At 58.9% G+C, this 21,393-nt stretch overlaps 1 protein-coding gene across 2 annotated transcripts in view; it reads right to left on the reverse strand.

The window, feature by feature from the left end:
- Positions 1-8,162: 8,162 nt before the first annotated feature.
- The window catches only part of IQSEC3 (IQ motif and Sec7 domain ArfGEF 3), a gene marked incomplete at both ends in the record, with an annotated part of 87,989 nt that continues 74,758 nt past the window's right edge, over positions 8,163-21,393 (reverse strand). The window contains 6 exons of one of the 2 annotated variants that reach the window (XM_081250192.1): positions 8,163-8,576; positions 11,804-11,853; positions 14,169-14,261; positions 17,727-17,888; positions 18,020-18,119; positions 20,171-20,296. In XM_081250192.1, the coding sequence (XP_081106318.1) occupies positions 8,163-8,576; positions 11,804-11,853; positions 14,169-14,261; positions 17,727-17,888; positions 18,020-18,119; positions 20,171-20,296 (945 nt within the window). Of the gene's footprint in view, positions 8,577-11,646; positions 11,722-11,803; positions 11,854-14,168; positions 14,262-17,726; positions 17,889-18,019; positions 18,120-20,170; positions 20,297-21,393 lie in introns of those variants that run through there. The other variant, XM_081250193.1, reaches the window with a different exon arrangement.

The raw sequence follows: 21,393 nt of genomic DNA on the forward strand, positions 1-21,393 counted from the left end.
TTTTTATTGGAGTATAATTACTTTACAATGGTGTGTTAGTTTCTGTTATACAGTGAAGTGAATCAACTATACGTATACATATATCCCCTCCCTCTTGGACCTCCCTCCCACCTCCCCCCACATCCCACCTATCTAGGTCACCACAGAGCACTAAGCTGAGCTCCTGGTGCTATACAGCAGGTTCCCACTGTTTTACACATGGTAGTGTATTTATGTCAAACCTAATATCCCAATTCGTCCCACCCTCCCCTTCCCCCGCTGTGTCCATATGTCCGTTCTCTACATCTACGTCTCTATTCCTGCTCTACAATTAGGTTCATCTGTACCATTTTTCTAGATTCCACATATATGCGTTAATATACCGTATTTTTCTCTTTCTGACTTACTTCACTCTATGACAGTCTCTTGATCCATCTACATCTCTATAAATGACCCAATTTCGTTCTTTTTTATGGCTGAATAATACTCCATTGTATATATGGACCACATCTTCTTTATCCATTCATCTGTCGATGAGCATTTATGTTGTTTCCATGACCTGGCTGTTGTAAATAGTGCTGTAATGAGCATTGGGGCACATGTGTCTTTTTGTGTGGGGGGGTTCTTTTTTTTTTTTTTTTTTTTAGTACTGTGAGATTTTAAATTTTTTATTTATTTAATTTATTTTTGGCTGTGTTGGGTCTTCATTGCTGCGCGCGGGCTTTCTCTAGTTGTGGCGAGTGGGGGCTACTCTTCATTGCGATGCGCAGACTTCTCACTGCGGTGGCTTCTCTTGTTGTGGAGCAGGGGCTCTAGGTGCATAGTCTTCAGTACTTGTGGCTCACGGGCTCAGTAATTGTGGCACATGGGCTCAGTAGTTGTGGCTCGCGGGCTTAATTGCTCCGCAGCATGTGGGATCTTCCCAGACCAGGGCTCTAACCTGTGTCCCCTGCATCGGGAGGTGGATTCTTAACCACTGCGTCACCAGGGAAGCCCTACGTGTGTCTTTTTGAATTATGGTTCTTAAACAGTCCCCTTATCTGTAAAAGGAAGCAGCTAGGTTGTTACTGCTGACCTGGGTTCTTGGATTCTTTAATCAATAGAAGTTATTAAGAGGCCAGACAGCAGATTCAGGCAAGGCTTTATTGGGGCTCATGCTGCAGCAGCATGAGCTGAAAACAAGTAACAGATTCCCTTGGGGGGGTAGGGGGGAGTAGGGGAAGCTGGCCCCTTAACTGGGGTGAGGGTATGGATGGATGGGTGGATCCGCCGGAGGGGTGGCTTAGGGGGTCTGCCCACCCCCCTGGTGGTGCTGTGTGCAGGGATCGTGGCAGGTGGGTTTTGGCCTTTTTGTATCTTATTGTTCATGATTTGCCCCAACTGTGCAGGCACCCAGTTAGTTTCAGTTCCTTATAGTTTCTTTGTATTCTGTTGCTCGAAGAGAGCAGGCGTTTGTCCAGGTGCGAGCGCTGCAGTGAAGGGTCCCACGTCCCACACCCCAGCCTGTCTCATAACCTGCTTGCTTCGAGGTCTGACATTCGGGGACTCTGTGACTCCCTGTGGGGGAGGGAGGCTGCTTCCTACCCAGCTGTCTTGGGAGGAAGAAGGACTGGGGGCTCCTGGGAGGGCAGCAGGTCTGTCCAGGGGGTTGGGAATGCGGGAATATGAGCCAGCTCCCCCGGTGCTCTCCTTCCCTGGGGCCAGTTCCCACAGTTTTTCCAGAGTTTGCCTTGAGGTTTTAGGGTCATGGGAGCAGGAAGCACTGAGGTGCTAGGGGCTGGCTAGTGGGGTGAGGGCGCCTGGTTCTCTAGGGAAAGAAGCCACCAGACCTGCAGGGGGGAGGGGAGGAGGGGGTGAGGAGAGAGTTCCCATCCCTCCTCCCCATCTCCTGAGCCCAGTTCCCTCATTCTCTGGCCTCCTCCAGAATGGAATTTTCCTGGCAGGACCAATTCTGACTCCAGGCTGGGGCCTGGGGCTGATCCTGGGCCCAGCTGCCTTCCTGGGAAGGGGAGGGGTGCAGATAAGAACACAGCCTGCAATTCCAGGCCACTTGCCTCAGGAAGGGTCTCTCCCAAGGCCAGCAGTGCTGGCTGTGGCCTCTCCAGGCCAGGCTTTGCCCTGGGATAGGGGGCTCCCCACTGGCGCCCCAATCGGCATCTGGCCCAGTGGCTGTGTCCTCAGTGGCTCACTCTGCGGTCCAAGGAGATGGAGCAGGCGGGAGATGAGTGGAGCAAGTGAGCGGACCCGCTGTCAGGCAGCTGCCAGGTTGCCAGGGCCATGTGGAGCCCTAAAAGGAAGCAGCCCAAAGGTCAGGGTGGTGGGGAGCCAGGGACAGAGCTGACGTCCCTGCAGAGCCACGTCCACGAGCGGTCAGAGAATGATGGGCCTGCGTGAGCAGCCCTGGGTGATTCCTCCAAGGGCCTTTCTCCCCGGTGTCTCAGCCCAGGCCTAGCCTGCACCTCCCGCTCTAAACCAGCCCCATCCAAATGCCTTCCCTCGAGGTGGCTCAGCGTTAATTCCATCCTGGGTGTCCACATACGGTGATTGGTGGTGACTCCCAGAAAGCAGTGATCAGTCAGCTGCGTCTGTGAAGGCGGGGAAAGGGGTGTGTCTGCCAGCCCTGCTGTAGGAGAATCAACCTACGAAAGCCTCACCTAGTTCATGCTGAGATGAGAAAGGTGGTCAACCCCAGGACCAGGTCCTAATAGGCCATGGGGTCCATCCTGTTATTTTTCTGAATGGCCAGCGGGAGTCCGTGAGTCCTTGAGTCCACTTGGACTGAGGTGACAGGGAATAGGTGGACAGCGCGGCCTGCAGGCCAAGCAGGCCGGGGCTGGGATCCTCCCGGCAGGAGCCGCTCTGGACAGCAGCTGCCGGGTGCCAGGGCAGCTTTCCTTGCTGCTGGGCTGGTCTCCCGGGCCCTTCGAGCTGCTCCCACCACCCAGCCTGCTGGAGCCGCCCGACTGTCCGCTCACCCTCCCTTCCTTTCCTGAGAGCCTGGGACCATCTGTCCTGGGTTTCCTAGGAGAGGCCCATTTTATCATTTCCTCAGTTAAGGTGGTTTTAGTTACTTATTTTTTTAAGTTTTTTTTTTAATGTGGACCATTTTTAAAGTCTTTATTGAATTTGTTACAATATTGCTTCTGTTTTATGTTTTTTGGTTTTTTGGCCTCGGGGCATGTGGGATCTTAGCTCCCCGACCAGGGATTGAACCCATACCCCCTGCACTGGAAGGCAAAGTCTCAACCACTGGACCACCAGGGAAGTCCAGGTGGTTTTAAAATGCATTTAAGATTTAGTAGGAATTTATATATCAGGAAATATATGGCAGACTGTCCTGGATTCTGCCTCATTCCACACCTAGAGGTGGTCTCTGAGCTGCTCACCTGCCCCCAGACGCAACCTTGACCTTGTTGAATTTGCTGCTTCACAGAGGCTTTCCTTGACTGTTTGCTGTAACCAGCCCCGCCCATCACCTCTATCACACCACCATCCACTGTGTGAAAAGATTGGTCCATTTGTGTATTTTGGACAGCACCACCCAACATGAACCCCTGGAGAGCAGGCACTTTTCTCAGCCCATCACCACACATCCCCCGCCCCTGGACCAGTGCTGGGCGCATGCCAAGCACCAGATGTTCCTAAGCTTGTTGGATTTTCCCTGTTCTAGCACTGGCATCTTCTGGCCCATTGCTCTCAGCCAGAAACCTGTGAAGCTTGGGCCCCCTTGTTGGAAGCATTCTAAGTCAGTGGCTGATGAGTCTGAGGTTCCCCCGTCTAAAGGGTCACTACAAGAAAGAAGCACTGACCATAGCTCTCCATCCGTATGGCGGGTGGACCCAGAGGGCCTGGGGCACCAGAGGCTGTCTGCCTTTCCACCGGAGGGCTGGCCCCTCCTCCTAGATGGCCTCGAGGCCAGAAGACTTGGAGAACGGTGCCCCTTCCCATGTCCACGCCCCATGTCCCCACACAGCAGCAGTCCCTCTCCCAGGCTTGGGCTGAGCCGGGTCCCTTCAGGGGTGCTCTCGAGGGACCAGGCCTCAGCTTCCTGGGTCAGAAAGTTCTCAGGATGGGACAGGTCAAAGCCAGCTCCAGGCTTCTCCTGGAATTTCCCGTTTCCTGGAAGGAGGGTGAGGTCATGTTCCTTTTCACTTTAATTGGGATAATGGGGCCCAGCCTGGGGTGCTGTCTGGATTTCTGTTCAGAGGTCTGGTCACCAGGAGAGCTGGATACCCTTTTTGCAGGTGTCCCCGGACCAGCCATCCCTCCCAGTTGATTCTCTCCCTCTGTGCCTCAGCTCTGCTGCAAGGCTTCTCCTCTCCCTGCTGCCAGGAGACATGACTCTGGGGCAGGCCCCTGCCGTGGAGCCTGATCTGCGCCTTGCACGTGGTGTGAGTGCCGGCCAAGCACCCCGCGCCTCTCTCCAGCCCGGATTTCAGTGTTCTCTCGTGCATCACAGTCACCCACGCCTCTGCAGGATCTTGACATCCCTTCCAGCTCCAGCAGGGGACCCGGCGCACCTCGGGCTCCGTAAATGTTTGCTCCACTCCGCTCTGTGGCTCTGTGGCTTTTCCCAGCAATGTTCCCCCAGTCCTTCCACCTGGGCCTGTTCCCCTCCACTTTAGGAAGGGTATATACCCTGGGGCTTCTCAACCCAGGCCCTGTGATTAGAAGGTCGGGCTTCAGAGCTGACATCTGGTGAAAATCACCCGAGGCTGATGACCCAGTGTGGTCAGTAGGAGCCTGCCACCCCAGCATACCCTCCGCCTCCATCATGGAAAGCCGAGCGGAGCAGATGGAGTCCTACCCCCTGGACTCCCACTCTGCTGGGGTGCACGTTGGCCGTCGTGGTGCTTCCTCCCTCCAAAGCTGCCCTGGTCGCCACTGAAACCTCTCTTCCCAGGCTAGAAGGGGTGTGTGTGTGTGTGTGTGTGTGTTGGTGGGGGTCACTCTCTGGCCCTGCACCCCCAGCTCTGACCCAGCGCCCGCCCATCAGATGGCTCCCGGCACCTAGCCCCGTTTGTTTAGGAACGGGCTCCCTAACCGTGTCACAGAGTAGCATGGAAGGGGTGACACCCCTGTGGCCAGAAGAGGCCCAGCTGCTGCCCTGGGCCCTTGCGATCTCGCCAAGATTTGATCTGAGGTGGAGCCCCCTCTTGGAGAATGAAAGAAACAGAACCGACACGGTTTGCTCAAGTGACATATTTCAATATAATCTCTAAAACTCTATGAATTGAACAGATAAAATACCTCTGGGCTATTTTGTTACAAAATATTTGCCATTTGGATTAGTTAATGGGTGCAGCCGCCCTGCCTTTCTTTCCCTAGAGAGGCTGCTCTCTGACGGAGGGGAAGGGTGTGTGCAGGGGGAGGGGTGCCGCAAGGATGTATGTACAGCAGGACACGGGGACAGACGGACCGACGGTTATCAGGGAAACCTATTGGCAAAGAGAGACGTCTGGCAGGCGGTTGCGGGGGGACAGGTGGGGCGGGGGCCAGGGGCCTGGGGCTGATCGCGTGGGTGCCTTTGCACATAGGCGGCCAGGCTTCCAGGACAAGCTCCAGCTCTGGAGGTGGGCTGGCCCCAAAGTGGGTGGGAGAGCTAGTTTCACCTCCCGCTCCTGATTCTGGAGTTGGGGCTAAATGGATAAAACCGGGAGGGGGCCCGGTCCCCAAAGTAAGGCCTCAAGTGTCGATGTCACGGGGCCACCTTGGGGTCCTTGTGTGTGTGCCCAGGAGGCTGTGTCTGGGAGCCCAGTCAGCACCCCGCCGCTCCCCTGGCCTGGGGGTGAGCGGGAGGCCCGAGAGCACTTCCAGCCGGGCCCTCCGGGAGGGTGGAGGCCCTGATGTGGCCGCAGCCACGGGGAGGACACAAGGCTCGTCACAGCTGTCTGGGGGCTCAGCTCTGGGGACGGGCATGCAGACGGGTCCCAACCTCAGCCTGCTGGCTGGTCAGGGGAGGGGGTCACTGAGGCCGGGAAGCCTTGCTTCCCCGACTGTGAGTTGGCGCCGCCGCACCCTGCCCCAGGCCCTCGGGCACTCAAGCCCCTCGCAGCTCAGAATTCGCTGCACACGCTGCTGACTGCAGGCTGGCGTGCATTCTCGGCCGGGATGCCCAGTGCCGCCGGTGGGGCCCAAGGCAGCCACCGCAGCAACCGGGGCCGGCGGGGAGCCCCTACCCAGGAGAGGGCACGGAGATACCGGAGCATCCGAGCCCTCAGAGAGATGCTCCACGTACGTGCCAGCCCTGAGGCGCCTGCAGGTCCCAATCTGGAAAGTCTGGGCGTCAGCAGAGCGGGAGGGGGGCACCGGGTGAGCAGGTGACAAGGGGCCCGGGGGCTGGGACTGTGCCCCCACGGCTCCACCCCATAAACACATCCAGCCACTCGTAACTCTTCTTCTGAACCCACACCCCTGCCGCCCAGGCCTCGGGCACCGGGTGTGTGAACCGTGCGCCCCATCGGTCAGCCGCTCTGCCCTGAAAGGCTCTGATAGGAGCGACCGTGTGACAGAAAAGACACAGGAGAGGGGCTGGGACAACAAGGATGGGGGCGGGGCAGGGGGGAGGAGACAGCAAGTGGTCACACGTTATGGACACCCGGCTGACGGAGACAGGGCCAGTATACACTCGCTAGGGGACAGCACAATGACGCCTGGCGATCACACACATACAGACGCAACTAGGTCACCTGGGATCTCTGAGAGCAGGGGGAGTCCGGCCTCCTAGCGGCCCGGGGGCCCGCAGCTGGGCTGTGGGGTAGGGGTTAGGGAGAAGCAAGCGCACTCTAGATCAGTATTCACCTCCACCTCTGGGGATGTCCTGGACCTGGGCTCCGAGAGGGAGGGAGGGGACCTTAACGAAGGACAGCAGTGAGCTCTCGGCTCAGGACCAGAGGAGGGTCCAGCCTGGCTCAGGACCGACAGTCCCTGGAGGGTACCCCCCACCCCGGGGCCTTTGAGGCGGGGCTGCCTGAGCCCTGTGGGGCTGCACAGAGGTTGGCTCTGATTCTGCTGGGCTCTGGGTTGGGCAGCGTGCCCTCTTGGCTCTCCTTGGCGATTTTGAAGGTGTAGGGACTCTTCCCCCCTGCTGCAGGCGGGGCTGCTGCCTTCTGGGGTGGGGGGCGGGGCTTAAAGGGCTAGTTTGGGACGGCAGCGGGGGACACGCCAGGCCTCTGGAGCACCTGCCGCTCTCGCCCACTTCTGCGTCCACGTCCCTCGTGGAGGCCACGGAAGTCATTCAGGAGGGAGCCTGGCCCTGGGCCGGAATCCTGCCTCTGCTGGCTGCATTCACCCCTGGGCCCACCCCTGCCCCTCCCCGTTTCTGCTCCGATACCGGGAGGACCTGGATCTCCTATGTATGTGTTTATGCCCTGGGCGCACTTTGCACTGGCTGGGTATGACTTGGGGCTAGAGAACAAGAAAATCTTTAAAAGGCGCGTTTTGTAGATACGTGACCTCCTGATTCCCTGGCTCTGTTGAACTGACCGAGAGAGAGCTGAGATGGGTGCCCCCTCCCCTCCCCCCCCTTTCCCAGTGCTCTCCTGAAGTCTTGGCAGCCCTGGGCAGGCAGCGCCCCAGCCCCTGAGAAAGCAGGAGAGGCCCTGGGAGGAGGGGAGTCTGTGGCCAGGACAGCCAACGTCCCTGGGCACAGAGGAGTCGCCTCCTGAGACTGCCGGGCTTGGCGGGGCGGGGGGCAGCAGAGAAAGCCCCCTCCTCATGCCTCCCCCTACCTGGCCGCTCCAGGGACCCAGGGCCGGCTGTCCCCCACCCAGCATGGCACCCGGCGCTGGGGCGGTGAGCCAGACCACCTTCTGTCTAAGGCTTGGGTGCTGGCCACCCAGCCCTCGCGCCTGGCAGACTTGGCCTGGAAGCCGGATAGGCCCTCAGTCCCTGTTCCAAGTGGCCAGAGTAACGGTGGGGGGAGAGGAGGCCTGGCCGTGCCTGGCTGTGTTGGGCCCCAGGAGAGTGAGGGGTGTCTGCAGATTTGGGGGGAGGGTCGCTCAACTGAGCAAGGGAAGCTTGGGCCAAGCAAACCAGGTGCCAGGGACTGGGATTCTCTCTCTGAAACGACAGTGGTGAGCGGCCAGGAAGGCAGCGCGCCGGGCGTGGGGAGCAGCGGGTGAAGGCGCAGCGGGGGCCCCGACGCAGCCCCCCGGGACAGCAGCGCAGGGGGGTTGCCGAGTCTACACCAGGCTCCTGGCGCCGCTGGAGCAGCAGCGCCGGTGCAGCAGGGAGCCAGGCGGGCAGAACTGGTGCGGGTGGTTGTAGGGGGGCGGGGCGGGGGGCAGGGGCGGCTGGTGGACCGCCTTGACGGGGGAGCCCGGGCCGCCCAGGGGCGTGGAGGGGGACGAGGAGTAGCAGGAGAGGGCCTGGCTCAGCAGGGGCTCCATGCGGGCCAAGCAGGGCTGGTCCAGGACGATGACCTTGACAATCTGCTGGCACTGCACCAGGGTCCCGGGGGCTGTGGGCGGCGGTGGTGGCTGCAGAGGGGGCTGCTCCCTCGAGGGGCTAGGCTGCAGGTCTGGCGCTGGTGCTCCCCTCTCGGCCCCCAGCCCGGAGTAGTGCTGGGACGTTTGAAGCCTGTTGTGAATTGACACCTAGTTTAGAAACAGCCAGAGAAGTGTGAAATGTTACAAGACTAAGTCCCAGCTGCTAGGACTGGCCACCCTGGGCCTCCCTTCCCCCCTTCCCCGGCCGCTGTGCCCACCAGGGGCTCGCAGCCCTCACCTCGGCCCGCTCCCCATGTCTCCGCCACCTAGAGGGCACCCAGCTGCCAGGCAGAGGCGCTGAGCCTGGGTGGAGTCCAGAGACGCTGTGCTCTACCCGGCCTGAGCGGCCTGACTCCTTCTGTGGGATGGGCAGCTGGACCGATGGACTCAGGTCCTGCTGGGTGGCCCTGGGCCCCGGGTGGGCGCCCACCCGCCTTCCCACCAACCTTGAGCTGGAAAAGCAGGGGTATCTGCCTGCGCCCTGCCTCCCAGGGGTGTGTGGCGGACACAGGGACAGAGGCAGGAGGCAGGTGGCTTGGAGCTTTGCAAGCCCCTAACCCTCCCACCAGCTTCTTAAAGGGAGGCCTTCTCATCACTGTGAATCACAAAGGTGTCCAAACCCTGGAATGCCAGGGACCCCCGAGGGGTGATCTGGACCTGCCCCATCCTCCCAGACTCCCCAGGGCTGTGCCCACACATTCGAGAGCGGCCAAGGCCAGAGCCAGGTCCCCAGGTGCCCTTCTGGCCCAACCTGGGCCCTGGAGAAACCCGTCCCGCTGCAGGAGGGGGAACCCAGAAAGGGCTCAAATCTTTCCCCCTTGGCTGGGGCATAAGGGGGTGGCCCATGGAGGGCACTGGGAACTAGCCTGGCTTCCTCTTGCTAGCAGGGGAGGTGGAAGAAATCGGAGGATTCTGGAAGGAGAGGGGTTTAATTCCTCATCCCTCCGGCTCACCAGCCTGTAGGTACGACACACCATCCCCTTCCGACACCTGGGCCCTTCAGGGAGTGGCTGAGACCCTTCTCTCTACGGATGCCCTTGGGTACCACCACCCAGGCCTGCTGCTCAGTGCACGGGGGGCGGAAACCGAGGCTGCAGGGGAGGGCATCCTATGGCCAGGTCTAGACCAGGAGGGCCCTGCCCTGAACTATCTCAGAGCCCTAGGCCAGCAGATCCTGGCAAAAGGTGCAGTTTCAGGGACACCCCCTCCTGGGTCCGGGCACTGCCCTGGTGGGCTGCTCGGCTCTCCAGCCCCGTTCCTCTGCCCTTGGGTTCTCACAAGCCCCCACCGCCAAGCTCCGCAGGCTGCAGCCTCTACTCTCCGTTCTCAACCTCCAGCCTCTGCCGTGTGTTCTAAGCCTGAGCTGCCCCCGCCTCCCAACCAATCACAGGAGCCCCGGAGACCCTCAGTGCCCTGCCAAGCCCTGGGGTGGGCCGAGAGCAGGGCTGCGTCCACCTCCCTCTCGGGGAGCCCTCTGTGGTCCTCGCTGGGACAGGAGGCTTCTGTCCACTGCAGCTGGGGAGGGGTGGGTGCGGCCCCTTTCCCCACCCGCTCGTCTTCTGAGTTATTCCCTGGGAGAAAGTGGCCTGAGACAGCGGGGGAGGCCTTCTGCTCTCCGCCCCCAGACTTTACAGCTGCCCTGCCCCAGGCAAACTCCTGGCCGCCCCAGTCCGGACCCTCCGAGCCCCCCTGTGGCCGCAGCCCTGGCCTCACCCTGCACCTCCTCTTCGCCTCCCCTTCCCCCCTCCCCCTCCGCTGTCTGCACCTCCCTCTGGTCAGTAAGTGAAAAGCAGGAAGTGCCTGCAGAACATTCCCTCATTCTGACCCCTTCTCCCCTCCCTGCTGACGAAAGAAAGAAGAGAGAGGGAGGGAGGGAGAGGGAGAGGGGGAGAGACGGAACATGAGTAGCAGCCTGACAGCTCAGACAAGCTGGAGAAGCGCCTGCCAGGGGGGTGGCCAGGCAAGGACGGTGGCGGGGGCGGGGGGGGCACGCGGGAGCTCAGGGTCCAGCTGAGAGGCCGGCGGTGAGGCCGCCTCTGTGCAGGCGAGCAGAGGCTGTCAGAGCCCTGGGACTAGCCGGGGTGGCAGCCTTGCAGATAGCCACGTGGCCCCCTGGGCCGGGGAGGAGGGGATAATGGCCCCCAGATCGCGGTCCTCCCTGGGCAGGGGGGGCTAAGCCACAGGCAGGGCTGGTAGAACAAACCGAAGGGCTGGTAACTTCGGTGTTTATCTGCAAGGCTGGAGAACGGGCAGCTGCAGGATGATGGGCAGAGGAGGGGCAGGGGATGGCATACCCACCCTGGGGGCTTGTCAGCTGCTGGGGCAGGAAGCTCCTCCATGTGAAGGTGCCTCCTCCAGACACAGGTGTGTGTGTGGGGAGAGAGAGGAGAAGCTGGGGTTTTCTGGGGTGTCCTGGGGCTTCTGCAAGCTTAGTCAGGCTGGGGGCAGGGCTCCTCCAGTTTGGAGTGAGGGTCTGTGTGAGCAGTGAGGGTCCCTGGAGGCCTGGCAGAAAGGAGTGAGGGGCTCACCAGGGTCCGAGGGGAGCCAGTGGGGAGGGCTGGGGCCCAGCAGACTTGCAGGGCAGCTGCATGCCCGTCCCAGGTGGCCACCGGGGACCTGGTAGGCACCAGCTGCTGCTGCTACTTCTCCAGTCCCCTCCCTCCAATGTGGACAGTCTTCAGATGCAGCAGCTGCCCGCCCCCCCTCCCAGAGAAGCCCTAAGACAACCCCACCCCCACTTCGCCTCACCTCCTCCTGCGTATCCCACCCCGAGCCCAGCTTTCCAGGTGGACCAGCTGTCCTGGGTGGAAACTGTACCCTCCCAGCCGCCTCCACTTTCCCCAGAGGCATCCAGGAGGACAGGGTCTGCCCCGCCGTGCTCACTCGGGCAACAGACCTAAGGGGTGATTCTCGAAGGGGCCAGGCTCCCTGCTACAGAGGCTGGCAAGATGTGGAGGAGGGAACCTTGGTCTCTGATACGGGAGCATCAGGACCATGGCAGTGTGCGGGGCGGCGGATTCGGGGGACTGCGGGAGGGATGCGATGGGGGTGTTGGGGGCTTTATCTGCACGCATTAGTCTGGGAGCTTGGCCTGGGGGGCTCGGTGGGGAGGGCGGGCTGGGGAACGGGAGGGGGCACTGTGGCTTGATTAGGTGCTGGAAGAGTGGTATTACCCATGCTAGCAGTAACTTTTAATTGTATCTCTTGAAATTGGTAAAATGGTGAGTCGGGCTGGGGAGGCATTGATTAAAACCTGAGAAGAGAAACAACAGAGACAGTGAGAAGAGGGCAGGGGGCACAGACTCACTCACCTGGGCAACCAGGCCTCCACTCACCTCCGCCGTGCTCTCCGCCGCCTTCTCTGCCAGTGCCGCCTCCCTTTTGGCTTTAAATGCAAAGAGCACAGGGCTCACTCTCCACCTGGCCCTGTCCCCGCACGAAGCCCTGTCTCCGCCGCCCCGCATGCCCCAACCAAGCCTCCCTGCAATTCAATGTGGCGGCCGGAGACTCCAGGGCCCCCACCACGCCGGGGGCAGTGGACTGGGCGCCTGAGCCCAGCTCTGCCACGTACTAGCTGTGTGACCTTGGGCAAGATGCTGCACCTCTCTGGGCGCTCATGGACTAGAAGGTCTCTGGCGTTTTTCCTTGCTGGGTATTGTGGAGTCTCCTTTACCCACAGTCAGAGCGCCCCATATGGACTGTGCAGGTTGGTTGTGAGGAGGCCTTGGTTCTTGGTTCCCAGAGCAAAAGGGGGCTCCTCTGTGTCTGTGGCACAGGCTCCGAGAAGGAGGGGCCGCGTTCCTTTCCTGTTCCTGCTGCTTAGCTGAGTGGTGAGGATTCAACGAGCTGCACGAGCCACAGGGCAGGGCCTGGCACAAATAGCTGATAATGGCTCTGACTGCTACCAGGGCTTCCTGATGGGCCTGGCACAGCACCAGGGACCCTGCAGACACCCGGGGACAGCTTGATGATTATTTCTGGCTCAGTCACCCCTGACTCCCACCCCTACCCCCAGCAGGCACCCCAGAGCCCTCGGCCGGGGCCCCTCTGATTTCTCACACCCCTAGGGAGGGTGCTAGTTCTCTTGCTGTGCACATCCCTCTGCTTTCTGTAGCACAAGAGGAAGCTGGGGAGGGAACTGATGGACAAGGCCCCGGAGATACACATCAGGGCCTGGCCAGGGGCTGCAGCTTCCCAAAGAGGCAGGCTGGGCTGCAGAGAGTGGAGTGGGGCAGGGTGTCCGGGAATCAATCACGGCTGAGGTTTGACTCTATTACACAGCTGTGAAAACAAGCGTGTACTCTGACCTTGTAGAAATAAAGGGCCAGGACTTCCTTGGTGGCGCAGTGGTTAAGAATCTGCCTGCCAATCATGCCACGGAGCAACTAAGCCCGTGTGCCACAACTACTGAAGCCTGCACACCTAGAGCCCGTGCTCAGCAACAAGAGAAGCCACCGCAATGAGAAGCCTGCGCACCACAAGGAAGAGTAGCCCCCGCTCACCGCAACTAGAGAAAGCCCGCACGCAGCAATGAAGACCCAATGCAGCCAAAAATAAATAAATAATATAAATTTATAAAAAAAAAAAAAGAAAGAAAGAAAGAAATGAAGGACCAGCTGAAAACCTGGGCGGGTGGAGAATTATGAACGCATGGTGGCAGGTCAGACCCATACACAGAGGAGACACCATAGTGAGGGTCTCCATGAGCTAAAAGAGCCCCGAGTCTTGCTTGGAAAACAAATCTCCTCTCCCAGCTGGTGTGACCAGTCCTGTGATGCTAATACAGCATCTCGGCGCCACGGCCATAACTGTAACCGGGGGTTTGGAACCAGCATGGAGCCCACTGGAGTGTCTCAGCTCAAGCTGACGTCTTGCTGGGACCCTGGCTTTCCAGGGCTTAGCACAAGGCACATGGCAGGCACTCAGTACGTGTTCATTAAATGTAGGAATAAATGACTGAATTAATTAGTGAACAGTTCTGGATGGTTCGCTGGGGTTTGCTGGGATGGGATTTAATTCTCATGCCACCTCTCCTAATTCTTTTCTATTTGGGGCAGATGGAGCAGGGGTGGGGGGGTGAGGGGTGGAGACAACTCTTCCTGCCTCCCTGCAGGTTGGGGGGAGGGGGGAAGGTAGGAGGGGGCAGTGGGAGCGGGTCTAGAGAACGTGGCCGAAGGTGATACAAAACCTGAAGCTGGCTTGACTTGTCTGGAGTGAAAATTCAACTTGAAGAAATCATTTGAGAAATTGGGTTTGAGGGTTCATCTGGGTTTTAGGGTGCTGACTCAGGCCTGGGATTAGAGAGTGATGTTGGCTCATTAGGGAGAGGTCTTGATAGGGCAGATCAAGATTTCCAGACCCTTCTGGCCACCTGCCTTCTCACCTGCTCCCAGCCACAGACACGGCATTTTTTTTCTCATGTGGTTTCCCTTTCCCACACCCCTAACCCCCGATGTGCAGAGGGAACAAGCGGGCACTGGGGCAGGATGTCAGAGCCCTGAGCCTGATGCCTCCAGGGGGAACAGTGACCTTTGTAAGTGGACACGTTTCTCTCTCACCTTCCCCCTCAATCTCACTGCTAAAGCCCCAGCAGATGAGGCCATGGAAACGAGCCTTTCCCTCACCCGAATCCCCAGGACCCCAAGGCCAGGGGCACTGAGTGGCCTCCACGTGGGCCAGGGCCGCAGGTCTGGAACTCACCTGTGGGCGATCCCTGCTTCGACTGTGGGTCCACCTGGGCTCCCCCGGCCTTGAAGGAGAGAGTCTTCGTTCCTTGCTGCTTCTCCAGCTCCCCTGGGGAACGGAGAGGCTCGTGAATGGAGAGAAACCCCGACCTCTAGCACACAGAGGGGAGAGGAGAAATGAGACGAGAGCAGGAGGAGGAAGAGGGGCTCCCAGACACACGGCACCCACTCCATGTCAGCTTCAGTGCCGGGGCTGGCAGCGCCTGTTCCGGCAGCCAGAGAGGAGGTGCAGGGGGTTGACGGGAGGGAGGCAACAGCCTGGGTCTGCATCCCGGCTCTGACGCTGCCTGGCTGTGTGGCTTCAGGCTGGTTACTTAGCCTCTCTGTGCCTCCCTAAGGGGACTGCAGCGTCCACTTCTGAGTGTCATCAAGAGCATCACAGGAGGGGGCTTCCTTGGTGGCGCAGTGGTTAAGAATCCGCCTGCCGACGTAGGTGACACGGCTTCGAGCCCTGGTCCGGGGAGATCCCACATGCTGCGGAGCAACTGAGCCCGTGCGCCACAACTACTGAGCCCGTATGCTGCAACTACTGAAGCTTGCATGCTGAGAGCCTGTGCTCCGCAATGAGAAGCTCGTGCGCTGCAACGAAGAGTAGCCCCCACTCACCGCAACTAGGGAAAGCCCATGCGCAGCAACGAAGACACAGCGCAGCCAAAAATAAAAGATAAATAAATAAATAAATTTATTTTAAAAAAAAAAAGAGGATCACAGGAGGAAAGACATTAAGGCACTTAGAACAAGGCCTGGATGTTGCAAGGGCTCAGTAAATATCAGCTCCTGTGACGACATCAAAGGCTCACTTGGTGTAGCAGCCTCAGCACCGCTGGTGCCGTCCAGCCAGCTGGCTGAGCTCCCCCGACGAGGAGGTCCCAGTCGCCCGAGGGCCCGGCAGAGGTCTGTCTGGCTACTCGGCTTTAATTCCTCTCTCTAGACTGTAAACCTGTTCCTTCCTGTCTTTTCTCGGTGGTGCTGGAGAACGGCCAGTTACCCTCCTTGGAGATTTGACAGCCGTTATTAAATCTCTCCTCCGTTCCTCTTTTCCAGGAGACATCACTCAAATTCCTTGTATTAAAGCTACTCTCTTGGGTCCCATTTTCTGCCTGTCTAGTCATCTGTAATCTGGGGGCACCGGCCTGCAAACCCCAAACCAGAACCATTTGTGCCGATTGCCCGAGTCACACCATCAAGCAATACTCAATATTTTTACTGAAGTGAGAGTGGCTGTCTCTCCCCAGAGGGGCCGTCTTGGCTTTGGAGAAGTTAGCGTTGTAATTACAAGCAAGGCATCCCAGGAACCTGGGTGCCAGTCTTGTTCTGTCAATGACTGCGTGAATTTGGACAACTTCCTTAAGTTCTGTTAGACTCAGTTTCCTTATTTGCAACACGAAGATACTTCTCACCTCCTGGAAAGATGTAGCAACAATTCATACAATAGGCTCGGCATTCAGCCCAGCGTGGGCGTGTAGTAAGTGCTCGAGAAACGGGAGCTGTGGCGACTTTTTCCTGTTTTCTACTTCCTTTTCCCCTGCCTCTCTGAGCAGCCCTTCCTCTGTCCTCAGCTTTCCTCCCTTTCTCTCCATCTGAAGAATAGGAGCAGACAGGAGCCTGGTCCCTGCCCTCCTGCCCTCAGCACACGGACCTTGGCGATATCTCCTCCTTAGTACTTGGAGGGGCAGGACGTGCTGCTCCCAGGCTGATGGGGGAAGGGACTTCTGGCAGCCATGCTGGTGCCCACCTGTGGGCGTTGTGCTCCGCGGCTGTGCGGACCTATCTAGGATGTACTGACAAGAGGGTGTGTCTCTGAGAATGTTCTAGATCAACAGCAAAGGTGGCATTGAAAAGTCTGTCCGTTACACCCCTGAACTCACGTCGCCGACGGAGAGCAGAAAGGGAATTTACACCCTCCCTGTACCAGGCGATACTGAGTTAGTTTCACAGTCTGGTCCGGTGAGGTGTTTTTATTTTTATTTTATTTATTTTTTGGCTGTGTTGGGTCTTCGTTGCTGAGCGCAGGCTTCCTCTAGTTGCGGTGAGCGGGGGGCTACTCTTCGTTGCGGTGCGCGGGCTTCTCATTGCGGTGGCTTCTCTTGTTGCAGAGCACGGGCCCTAGGCGTGCGGGCTTCAGTAGTTGTGGCTCGCGGGCTCTAGAGCGCAGGCTCAGTAGTTGTTGCTCGCGGGCTCTAGAGCGCAGGCTCAGTAGTTGTGGCGCACGGGTTTAGTTGCTCCGCGGCATGTGGGATCTTCCCGGACCGGGGCACGAACCCGTGTCCCCTGCCTTGGCAGGCAGAGTCTCAACCACTGCGCCACCAGGGAAGTCCCTGGTGAGTTTTTGTTTTAACCTGATTTTGTTGTTTCCTTAGGAAATTATAAACAGAGGCTGTCCTCTCCTTTTCAGGGTGGGAAGTACATGAACCTTAGGATCAGACTTCACTGCAACTCTGCCAGATCCTCCGCTTCTAATATGCACCTTAGACACGTCCCCTAACTGCTCTGAGTCCCATCCGTGAAGTGGGGGCCGACATCTGCCTTGCACGCCCCCCCGTGAACACCTAAACAAACCACCTGGCACACAGTAGGTGCTCCAAAGATGCTGATGAAATAGCACCGCCCTGGCGCATTGGCCCCTGCTCAGAAACTCCCACCACCTTTCCTCCTGCCCAAGGGATCTATACCAATTTAGAAATACTTTTCAACTACGTGGCCATGTAAGGCAGACCTGGAGTCTGTTTTTATTTTCTGTTTAGTTTCTGAATCCATTCTTACTTAATTTTCCTTTAAAGCCTCTTTGAAGCCGCTGCAATGCTTCACCAGGAAAGCTTTTAGGTGGGCAGAGACCACAGGGTGTCACTGCTCTTTTCTTGAACTAAGAGGTGACCGGTAAACCACCCGGACAGATGAAGAGGCACAGAGATTGTCTACGATACCTGAACGGGAGCAATCGGGGACCAAGGCACTCCTTGGAGGCCAGAAGACAACTCCAAGACGGGGGACAGTCAGAAAGCCAGACTGGACTCTTCAAGGAGATGACGTTATGAAAAAATTAAGTGGGGGCCTACTCCAGGTTAGAAGAGGTGAAAACCATGAAACAACCAGGTGTGACGTGTGAATCTGGACTGGGTCAGGGGAGGAGGCTGCCAGGGAGGTTGGGTGGGAAGAAGTGCTCCAGGCCCGGACCTCCTCGGTTTGCAAGCCCGCCTTTAGGGCCGGCTCGCTCGCTGGTCCTGGTCAAACCCAGCCGAGTTCTCCGTTCCGAGGGGCCCACACGCCGCCCCACAGCCTGGCTACATGTGCACACGCATGCGTACACCCTCAGGTGCCTCGCCTTAACTGTGAGGCATCCATCAGCCATGATGGTGCCGTGGGGCTGGGGCAGGGAGGGCTCGGGAGGGCAGGAGGGGCCTGGCTCGCCCACACGCCCTCCACAGGGGTGCAGGGAGTGTCTGTCAGCAAGCGACCCTGCTCCCGCTGACCGGAGCCCGGCCTCGCGGAGGCTCTGGGCTCACCGCGTCCTTACACTCTATGCGGATCTGCTCCAGCTCCGTCACCTCCGCGATGGACTCCTTCAGGTCCTCCACAAACTTCCGCATCTCTTCCAAGCCCAGGGCGCAGAAGTGCAGCACCTGCTTCTTCTCGGAGCCCGAGAGCGGGGTCACCAGTGTGATGCCGTGAGAGTAATCTGGAAACCAGACCCCAGGCCCCACAGGCCGTGAGCAGCCGCGGGTGAGGAGGGGGCCTCGGGAGCGCCTGCCCCTCCCCCTCCCCCGCACCCCCCGCCCTCTGCCACATCCACGGGTGACCGAGACTTACACTCGTTCTCAAAGAGGTGGAACTGCATGCCCAGGAGGCCCACGGACTTGCAGAAGGTGTACGTGGAGGAGCTCTTCTTCTTGGGGCAGAGTTTGAGAATCTGTCCAAGACAGGGGACAGCCGTGCACTGACAGGTGTGCGTGTGTATAAACGTGCCTTACACACCTGGATGAGTGAACACCCAGGGCTCTTGTGAACACAAGTAAACACCCAAAAAGAGACACGCACACACATGCCCACTTACACACTTAGGATACATTCACACACATATACACACATGTATACACACATACATATGTACAGACACAATATCAAAATACGGTCTTCAGGGGCTTCCCTGGTGGCGCAGTGGTTGAGAGTCCGCCTGCCAATGCAGGGGACATGGGTTCGTGCCCCGGTCCAGGAAGATCCCACATGCCGCGGAGCGGCTGGGCCCGTGAGCCATGGCCGCTGAGCCTGCGTGTCCGGAGCCTGTGCTCCGCAACGGGAGAGGCCACAACAGTGAGAGGCCCGCGTACCGCAAAAAAAAAAAAAAAAAAAAAATACGGTCTTCACTGCACAAAATGCTCCAGTGGCCATTCCCACAGCACTTAGAAGCCAGTCCACACTTCGTGCCCTGGTTTGTAAGCCCCACCTGGTCTGGTCCCTGCCTTACTCTGGCTTTATGTTCAGTCCATGCTGCCCTTTCTATAGCTTGAACGGGGCAGGCTCAGTCCTACCACAGGGCCTTTGCACCTGCTGTTGCCTTCCACAACTCGCCCTGCAGCTTCTTGCGTGGTTGGGTTACTCTCATTACTTAGATCTTAACTCAAATGCCGCCTCCTTAGAGATTCCTTCCCTCACCAGCCTTTACAACAAACAAAAACAAGATAAGAGAAAAAAAAATCCACCTTAACACCAGCTACTCCAACCTATCACCCTGCTTTGTTGTCTTCATAGCACCTTCCCCCGGTTTGATATTATCTTGTTTGTCTTCTTAATTATTTTCTACCTCCCTTGTCTCCTGAAACGCAAGCTGAGGTAGCAATTGCTTGGTGTACAAATGTTTCTTCGGCACCTTCTGAGCTGGGCGCTGGGACACAGGAGAGGACGGGGGAGCCCAGCCCTCAGGGTGCCTCCCTCCGGGGAGGAGGACCCTCAGGGTCCATGAATCCATCAGTGGATCAATCCATCATCGCCAAAAAGCAACGTGAAGAAACGGATACATAGGGTAACTGCAGAAACTGGTAGGTGTTTTGAAGACGAAGTAGGGTCAGGACTAGACGGTGGGTGGGCAGGGGCCACCTGTGAGGTGCGGGGAGAGCGTCTGCACTGAACGAGGAGAGGCAGGGGGTCGTGCAAGGTCTGGGGAGCTTTTCAAGCAGACGATGGAGCCGCAAGATTAAGGCCCGAGAGGGACGGAGCCTGGAGTCGGCCTGTGGAGGCAGCTGGTGGGGCAGGGGGCGGGCGGCAGAGGAGAGGCGTGGAGGGAGGTGAGGTCCGGGAGCTGGCGATGCTGACTCCGTTACTCTGCGGAGGTGGACCTCAGGCGGGGAGCGTTGGATTTGGGACGGTTTTAGAGGTAGTGCCAGTATGACTCGTGGATGGAGAAGGTATGGGGTTTGAGGAAAAGACAGAGGCCAGACCCTGCTCACTCTGCTTCCCAGCACTTAGAACACCGCCTGGGGCATAGTTGGTACTCGTTAAATATTTGTTGTATGGATACCTGTGTTCAGAGAGCAAAGGCCGAGCTCCCCACAGACGTGCGCAAACACACACACGCGCCCACACGCATGCACACACCCACATGCAGGCCAGCATCCCCCCTGGGCCCAGGGACAGTGTGGGCCCCCCCCCCAGGCCTCCTGCACTTCCCAGGCCGTGGGACGGACGTGCAGCCCTGTACCCTCCAGCCCCAGGTTCCCCATAGTGGGGGGATGCAGAGGCTCTGCGATCTAATCCACTCGCACCAGGACCCGGGAACCGCGAGCAGATGACCTCTGTGTGCCTCGGCTTCATAACTAACAAAGTAGGAAGGCTCGTATCTGCCTGGGCTACCTCACACCCCACGCTGGAAAATCAGCCACGGGGTATGCAGCATCATGGCATCCTGGGGGGCAGGGTGCCCTCGGAGCCCTCGGGGCCTCCGGCCCTCTGGGGGTCCCCACTCACCACCAGCAGGTCGTTGAAGAGGAACACCTCCCTCTGGTGCGCGGCCTGCTTCTGCAGCTTGTTCACATCCGTCACCTCGAAGAGCCGGCTGCAGCAGACCAGGCGGCGATGGGGTTCTGACAGTACCTGGGCCAGGGCACAGCGCTCACAGCCGGGGCAGCCGCCGAGGTCGCAGCCCTCCTGCCCCCGGCGCCCACTTTCCGGAAGAGCAGATGCAGGCCCAGGTTGGCCCCGACCCTCCCTCTTTCCTCCCCCGGGCTCTCTCCCCTTCCTCAGGCTCCTTAGGGAGCAGGGCTGGGCCAGAGGGCTTCACAGTGCTGGACGCAGTGAGCAGATAAAAGGCAGGGGGAGGAAACTGAAAAGAGCCTTCGGATTGTGCACTCCTTTCCCTCCGAGGCCTTCATGAGGGCAGCCCCACATCCCGGGCTGTGCCTCTCTCTGCTGCACACCCAAAAGTGTGCAAGAGGAAGGGGTCCCAGGGACACCGCGAATCTGCTCCAGTGTGTGAAACAGCCTCCTCAGGGGGCGTCCGCGACCTCGGCACAGCAGGCTCCAGCCAGAAAAGGCCGGCCCCGCACGACTGGGCGGAAGGGTCCAGCACAGAGCCTCAGACGAGGTCCCCAAACTGCTCCCTGAGCCAAGAATTCGGGGAGGTTAGGGTTAGGGCGATGGAGGCCAGGACCTTTATGTCTACGGTATACAGAGCCTCTGCTGACGTCTACAGACGATGCTCCCTTAAAAACCATCACAAACTTGGAAAACGCTGCAAACTGCCACATGGGCTACAACTCAGGGGCCACCCCAAGGATTTGAGAACCTACGTCTAGAGCCTGCTTTAGCCCATTTCCTGCCTTCTATTCAGTAGGACCATCCAGGACGCCCAGGACCCATACCACCCCAAACCTCCCTATCTGGCCATCCAGATGCTTCGACCCTAGAGCACCCGGCAGTCTTTCTCAGTATCTCCCTTCAGTCTCTCCTGCCGCAGGAGCTGGTCGCAGGGAGCGATGAGGAAATTGGGCGGGTGGAAGGAAGAGGGTGCCCCGCACAGCACACGGGGGAGGCACTGGACACAGTAACTACAAGTGAGCGGAGAGGGGGAACACGTTTCTAAAAGATGAGGAGGAGATGCCAGGGAGAAGGAAAGGGAAGGAGATGGAGACGGGGCCTCTGCCGCGCCGGGAGGGGAAATGATGCCCCGCGGCGCGCGCTCCTCTGCGGTG

This window comes from Mesoplodon bidens (assembly GCF_964165515.1).
Source record: "Mesoplodon bidens genome assembly, chromosome: 11".
Taxonomy (NCBI): Eukaryota; Metazoa; Chordata; class Mammalia; order Artiodactyla; family Ziphiidae; genus Mesoplodon; species Mesoplodon bidens.